General features: G+C 32.3%; 1 protein-coding gene across 7 annotated transcripts in view; it reads right to left on the reverse strand.

The window, feature by feature from the left end:
* The window catches only part of CalpA (calpain A), a 93,932-nt gene extending 85,968 nt beyond the window's left edge, over window positions 1-7,964 (reverse strand). For 3 of the 7 annotated variants that reach the window (XM_071184450.2, XM_087153094.1, XM_087153092.1), the window contains exon 1: window positions 4,082-4,343. In XM_071184450.2, the coding sequence (XP_071040551.2) occupies window positions 4,082-4,135 (54 nt within the window). In that variant the 5' untranslated portion in view covers window positions 4,136-4,343. Of the gene's footprint in view, window positions 1-4,081; window positions 4,344-7,555 lie in introns of those variants that run through there. The other 4 variants (XM_043051893.3, XM_043051897.3, XM_087153088.1 and 1 more) reach the window with 4 other exon arrangements.
* Window positions 7,965-8,217: the final 253 nt, after the last annotated feature.

The following is an 8,217-nucleotide window of genomic DNA, read 5'->3' on the forward strand; positions in this document are numbered from 1 at the left end:
TTGCGGTGGTCACAATTTTCTTCACTTTGTTGTGAATTCTATTTATTCATTTTTTTGTTACTTTTGACATGAAGCCGAACGGGAGCGTGTAAAATGAATAAAAATTTATAAAGCGAGGATCTTGATAAATAAAAATTTTTCTACTACAATGGATGCGTAAGAATGGGGAGTAAATTTTTTTTTCCTGTTGCGTGAGATTTTTGTACTGATCTGATGGTATATTTTCAATCTCGCTGATTACAAATATACAATCGATTTATGTTTACAAGCTACAGTCTTTATAAAATTTATATTCCTGTTAACTATTAATCCGTAAAATTCACTCGCTTGAATTGTCCTCACTTCTATGCTTCTGATGCGATGCATTCATGTGTTTTTTGTCCTATGTGTTATTTTTAAAGGCGCACACAAGTGCATATCCATGTGTCACTATGAATGACAGAAAACAAGAGAATGTCGACTTTCACCGGCGAATGTCAGCAATCACATAGTCGCTTTGGTGAATGTCCGAAATATTTGTTATATCCGATTTGATATTAATTTATTAGTTGATATTATTATATTTATTCGTTATTTTAATATCTGCCGGTTAAAGGCATACCGGGCAATGGCACTGAACCTTAAAAGACAGTGATATGGGACATACCGAGAAAATGTATACCGGGCAGCGTCACTTAAACTAGACCTAGTATACATTTCGGACATTTACCAAAGCGACTATGTGACTGCCAACATTCACCGGAAGTCAAAAATCACCTATTTCGGCCATCCACAGTAACATATATAAACCTATACGTTCTCTATAAACTTTTTTATTCAGACAAAACTTTACACTAAACTAAAAATGTCATTTTCAATGAAATTTGTAGCTTTCGTAACAAAACTGATTTCAGAATTGAAATCCCCACATTCGAATAAATTAAGATCAAGTACTTGGATCAATGCAACAAAAAATTTCTTTCCTTTGTAATTATTATTTAAAGCAATAAACAAAATCACAAAATATAACAATAAGAGAACACCCATAACAGCGTCGGCGCTTACCATTTTTTAATAAAGTACTTTTGGGATATTATAAAAGCCTTCTATGTAATTATATATACAATTTTAAGTGCAATTTTGTTTATTTTACGAATTTGAAATCCAAGGTTATTGTTAGTTAATTATCATTATTTTCATGTTATAACTTCATGTTTCATTTCCTTGAAAAACAAAGTATTTATTTCCTCGTGAAATAACCTAGAATTAAATAATAAAGATTTCAATTTATACAAATTATTCATAACATGATATCTAATTATGCTTTCAAGAGACGTCAAAATCCTTCTCCATTTGAAATTATAAAACTAAGTAAAGGTTAAAAGTTTGCATAAAAAAGAATATAACTTAGTAAATTTTTTGATGGATTATAATTTCCATGTATTGATTGATATAATAAAGTTTCATAGGATTTCTTTTTTCTTTTTTTTTGATCATTCAAGGCTGTATTACTCAATTTACAGTGTCTGCAACAACCAGCAAAAATTACAATATAAGTACTCATTTCAATAAAACTTCACTTATTTGTACTTTAATAGAAATGTATTTTTAATGCTTTTAGAGGAGACGGAAATAGCTCAGAATTTTGGTTGCAAAAATTATCGTGCTGTTACATTTTATAAGGAAACGGTTAACATCAAAAATTTAAATGTAAAAACATTTTTCTTTTTAACATGTCCTTATTCCTTAAATAGGTCAGTTCTCGAGTCAATAAAAAAAAAGCTTATTAATGAATTTCGGAAATAATTAAAGGATAGGGGGTAAATAGAGAGATTTTACATAGCCCTTATCTTATGTTAAGCGTTACGTTATACCTTATTTTCTATACCTTTACTATAGTGTGATTTGTTGGGAAATATTCAGGTATATGCGATGTAGCTCAAATAGGGTTAGAGAGAACCGCAACGCTATGCAAAATCTCTCTAATATCTTGAGATTTTCGGCTTAGGTTTCGTATGAATATTTGAAGTTTGCCCTCCCCCTGTTTTTCTAATGCTTTGTTACCTTCTTTAACATTTTGAGAAGGAAGACGTCAGAAGGGAAAGGGTGGTAAATCGAATTCAAAGCTAAAACTAATCGTTTCCATAAAGATGTATAAGTCAAAAATTATACTCTTACGCACAAAATGCTCATAAAATCTCAGCTAAGCTATTGATTCGATTGCTATTGAGCTATTGATTTGTTTTTTTACTCTCATTCAATACAGCGTAAAAACAATTTACTTGAAATAAAAAACCATTTATTTAACTTGTCTTGGTAGAACAGACGTTCGCCTTCCAATGAGGTAAACCGGGTTCGATCTTGGCGATGGCTAGTCGTTGTGAATTCCGTATCCGGCTTGCACAGACCACAGTGCTGACGTGAAATATCCTCAGTGGTAGACGGATCATGGGTTAGAGTCGCCTTGCCGTGAGGCTAACCGTGGGAGGTTCTCTTGGTCTTCCTCTCCATGTAACGCAAATGCGGGTTGGTTCCATCAAAAAGTCCTCCATGAAAGCAAATTTCTGGGAGTTGAACATTAGTAGGCGTAAACCCAAAAAATAGGTCGGCTGTTCAATGACCCAATCCAGAAGACAAGGGAACTCCTGGATTGAGTATTGGGAGAAATTTACCTTCGTGGAGGACTTTTTGATGGAACTAACCCGCATTTGTGTTACATGGAGAGGATGACCAAGAGAACCTCTCACGGTTAGCCTGACGGCAAAGGGACTCTAACCCATGATCCCTCTACCACTGAGGATATCTTTAAGTCAGCACTGCGGTCGGTTCCAGGCGGGTGCGAAATTCGTATCAGCCAACCATCGCTGAGAATCGAACCCGGTTCAGAGCAGTGGAAAGCGAACCCTCTATCCCCTGAGCCACCACGGCTCGTATTTAACTACTTAGAGTATTTAACTATTACTTCGAAACAAAACAAAAAAAGAAAATGTACCCGAAATCTTACTGATTGGATCGATACGGTTAATCAGTCAGAATGCTGTAAAAGTTTAATTCTATAGCATCAAATCAGCTTTATGTCAGTTTTTAATAGTAATTTGATAATATTTTTTTAAATAGTGACTGGTTTCTTAGTCTATATAATAGAAAAGCTGTAGTTACAGTTCAAAATATTTTTTTTATTAGCTTAAAAAGTTATAGATTTATATCAAAGTACGCCAAAAAAGGAAATTAATACTAGGGGTTCAAACTTTCGACTGCTCTCTTATCAACACAATTAGGATCTCTTATCTATTCCAGATTGCGGCTATCCCCCGTAGTAGTTTAAGGATCAGGGATCCAAATCTGAGGAACAAAGGTTATGTTTAATTGCTCAATCAGAGAAATTGCATTGCGTGTGATTTATTTCGAGGGGAGATTTCCGTATCACGTGATCTGTTTCTAAATCTTCCACCCTCCGGGCGGCGAGAAACTTAAAAAAAAAAATTTAATCACAGAAAGGGACCAACTCGAAAGGTATAACTCACAGCCATCCCCCATGCAAAGATCTACATGCTTTTTTTTCTGTTTTTTTTTAACAAAAAATTCGCAAGTTTAAAATCTTTTTTGCACCTTAGCGATTGCAGTTGGAGCGACAGATCACGATGCGGAAATATCCCTGATTTCGTAATCTATAATATCATCTGCTCTCTGTTAAAAGACACGTCCTATTAAAAATTGGGCGTATATATAAATTTTTTTTGCCCATACGAAATTTTTTTTCCTAATAAATCCCTAATTGCTTAAATTTGTCTCCTTAATTCTCTTGGGAAAAATTAATTCTCCCATATTTACATATAACGTATGAATCTATTTCATTTAAGTCAAAGTTAAACAACATGATTATTAACTGCAGCTATTGTACCAGTAATATACATTTAAAACATGAAGAATTGCAATAAGCGATTTTACCCATTTTTCATATAGTACAATTCCAATAAATTTGCAAAAAATCTATTAAAAAATTGGGGGTAAAAAGTTAAATTGCCTTTTTCAAAACCTAAGTAAAAAAAAATTTTTTTTAAATTTAATTTAAGTGCTAATTTATAAAAAAAAATGTACTCACGTTATAAATTTCAATTGGACGACTAAACTCCGTTTTCTTATAAGTATAAGGCATTATAAATGAGTAAAAATATCAACTCAATATGGCAGAAAATACACGTGTTTTATGAAAGCGTTACGGAACACTTTGTTTACATCTGACTCGATCCATTGCTGACTTTATACTGCATCCTCACACAAATCAATAGAGCTAGAGAAGATGTGACGTCATCTTGGGCACGGTTCGGTTAGCGCGCTCTACTACGAACCTTACGACTAAAAGTGCCCTTTCGGTGGATAATGGGAAGGAAAAAAATAGCCATTTCGTCAAAGTAATTTGTAATTTTTTTTTCTTCCGTTACTTCTTTTGATAGCCACCCGCATCAGAATGACTAGAAAGATTAGGTAAGATCTCTAAGTAAAGTCGTGATGAATGCAGTCAAGGTCGGTAAATGTTTCTTGAATGGTAAGAATCATTACAAAGAAGTCTTAAATAAAAAAAAAGAGCGAAAACAATATAAAAACTTGTCATTTAAATTAAGTTTTAGCGGAAGCAGTATAAGAGTTTGAAACATTCGAATTTTCAGTAAAAATTTCTAAATAAGTATTAATTTAGAAAAAATATTTCAATGATATTTTAGCTAAGAAAATGAAATCGTTTCAAGTTACTTAGTGAACGAATTTATTGTTCATGCGTTTGGAATGTTTGAAAATTAGACATTGCAATGCGTTGAAATTACAATGGGGTAAAATCGAATTTCTTGAAAAACCGTTTAGGAACAAATGAGGTATTCTCGTTTGTAAATTGCTTCTAACAGTATTTAGAAAGAGTTTTACGAACGCATACTTTAACTACGACGTTCCTAATTTGTTCGACTTTGAAAACCCGGCATTTTATTTTAAAAGAAATCATAATCAGCTGTGCTGTGAATTTACTAATCAGAAGATTTAATTATTTTATAACCGTCGTTGAACAGCAGAAGCAATTTTGGGTTTACGACCACTTATGTTCAACTTCGTAGCCTTGTAGTTTTGAAGACAATCCAGAAGACAAGGGAACTCGTGGATTAAGTATTGAGAGAAATTTGCCTTCGCGGAGGACTTTTTGAGGGAACTAAACCACATTTGCGTTACATGGAGAGGAAAACCTCGAAAACCTCCTAAGGTTGGCCTAACGGCAAGGGGTCTCTAACCCATGATCCGTCTACTACTGAGGATATTTTAAGCCAGCACTGTAGTCGGTGCAAGCCGGGTGCGGAATTCGTATCGACCAGCCAACCATTGCTTTGATTCGAACCCGGTTTACTAGGTTTTATACTAAGTTTCTGTCTTTCTAGCGTTAATAATTACTGTTTTTTTTTTCTTTCAAAAACGATGAAAAATTCCTTTTAAGGAAAATTTAAATAGGTCTCACTATCTTTTAAAATTTTTTTTATAAGGAATCCTATTATAATATCGTTTTACTTTTTTAACGTATAAATAAAATACGAATGTTTTCCAAATCTTAAAACAGGTTAAATTCTGTTACAAATCGTACTAATTTTGAAAATTATATTTAAATTTATTCAATTTTTATTTGTTTATTTATTATTATTTTTTTTTTTTGAAACTGATGGTGTTATCATGTTCAGATGCTATATCACACCCTATATCCCTACTAACTCACTAAATTGAAAATTCGAAACAAATTTTTAGCATCGATGCATTATTCAAGATGAAGATAAACGTTCATATGTTAATAACAGAAAATAATGTTCAAAATAATACCCTTTTTTTTTGGTGATAGGTGTGCTGCCACTCACCAACCCCGATTATTACTCCGCAATAATTGTTGTTTCGTGGCAGAATTTAGTTTTTCTACTAAAGTTATAATTATTCACTTAACATATAAAAAGGAATTCTGTTTACTTACGCTTGTACCTCCACTTCCCAACTCCAAATATTATTATCTATTAGTATTATAAACATTTAGATCTATTGGTCAACAGAAGTAATCATTATTTAAAATAACATTTATATTGTTATAACAATATATTGTTCAAACAAATTCGATGAGTTCGCAATCGTCATTTAACATTTTCGCTTACCAAACCGGCGGATATATTAAATACTATTTCTGCTGATCGCTAGGTTCTAAATCATTTAACAGATCTTTTTATTTTTACTCAGTGTTCCCTTGAAGTATGATGTCAGAAGATAGACTTGGAATTTGGATTGTTATTAAATTTCGCATTGAATATGACTTTGAAACTTTAAACAACATAACTCGATAACTTTATATATATTCAGTAGATTCGGCATAAAATTTAACAGTATATACTAACTTAGATGTTTTTAATCGTGTTTGATGTTTTTGATTGATTAGCTTATAAACATTTATTGTAAAGGCATTTTTCACTCAGTATGTCACCAATTTGTTAAAGTCTTACCATGTATAAAAATCTAATGGTCGTGTCTCAGTTTTCCATTGTTGTCAATACATTTTTAGTGGCTGGAAAATCACATGGTAGGATCCAGTTTTCCCTAATTAATTTTCATATTGGCTTTTCATTTTTCCATTTTTTTTAAAAAATTCATAGTAAAAAGTATTTTAACAAAAAAAGCCAATATTTTATTACAACTCATTTTTAGTTTAGCCAACGTAGTAGGGGTTGTTCACTGTAAAAGTAAATTAAGTAGTTATAAATGAGATTTTGAGACAACAAGCTTTATGTATAGTATTTCACATTACAAGTATTCAGTTAGTGCTTCCTATATATATGGTTGGAATTATTTCGCTTTTACATAGGGGCCAACTTTCCAAATCGTTTATCAGTATACAACACAGAAATATATAGTTAGCAAGCACGGAATTCAAATTAGCGCAATTGTAAGGTAGGTGTGCAACTTTACTCTACATAGGTACATAACATTATTCATGAACTTACTATTAAAAAAAGTTGCACTTGGATAGAAACACTAAATTAAAAATTATGTAACAATGAAATTTTATATTTCATTTTAAAATGAAGCTGATTACTTGGAATCAATGTTCTGATTTCTGGTTAAATTAGAACTATTTGTTATTTCCTCTTTATTATCCTGCATTTGAACCACTAAAAATGTTTTGTCACAGTATTTCAAGTTCGAGTTTAAGTTATTTTGCTTCTTTATAAAGGAGAAAAGATTAAGTTTCAAAATAACTTGTTGGAGAAAGTGGAAAGATAAGATTTTTTTGGAGATGATTAAGGTATTAAATAAATTTGCTTAGATTAACAGAAAACAAAACTATTTCATACCATTTGACTTCTTAAGTTAAGGAGAAAAGAAATTTTGTTTGAGATGATTATTCTCAAAAACCGTCATTTTATTCAATGTTAAGACCATAACCATGACTATGAAATCATAAATCTGTTTTTTTTAATGGAAAATGTAATACAATTAAACAGAAACAAATATTACCAAAATTCGGAGTAACAACCTACTTTTATTGTGAGAAATATATATGATCACTTACCCCAAAACTTTGACTGAAAAGCTTGCAATCACCAGTTCCAGTTTCCCCACCGCACACCGCTCTTCCCATGGGCTTATACACTCCTATTTCGCCTACTGGTTTGGGCAGTAAGGCCGGCTGGACATTGGGTATTCCGTAGAAAGTATCGTCCAAAACGAAGAGGTGTAGCCTGCCTGGGAAAATCTTATGAGGGCTGATATAGGTCTTTATATATTTATGGGGTACTATTTCCGGACCTTCTGGTGTGTATGTCATCTTGATTATAAATTATGCACTAAAAGATTAGATGTTTATCCAGCAAATAGAAAAGAAGAAAAAAAATGGGGAACAAGTGTTTTTGAAGTGAATCTCGAAAGAACGCGCCGCACGACAGAAGACAATAAACCACTTTGGCTTCGATTCCGAAGACGAATTTAGATGCTCCACTCAAGGTGGGATTGAGCCTCTCATCGGATTTAAATGGCATGCGACATATGCAAATCATGACGAAATGTTTATTTTGGTGAAATTCAGGGATTTAAATGGAGTCATTTAAATAATTGAGTATTTGATACAGCTTTTTATCGACGACGAAGATCTATTTCTACGTGAATAAGAAAATTTCAAGATTGCTTTTTCTCCCCCCTTTTTTTCTGGACAAATGAACTGTTTTAGCCAAAAAT

This window comes from Parasteatoda tepidariorum, chromosome 10, assembly GCF_982258835.1.
Source record: "Parasteatoda tepidariorum strain Cologne lab strain chromosome 10, Ptep-v5.0, whole genome shotgun sequence".
Classification (NCBI taxonomy): Eukaryota; Metazoa; Arthropoda; class Arachnida; order Araneae; family Theridiidae; genus Parasteatoda; species Parasteatoda tepidariorum.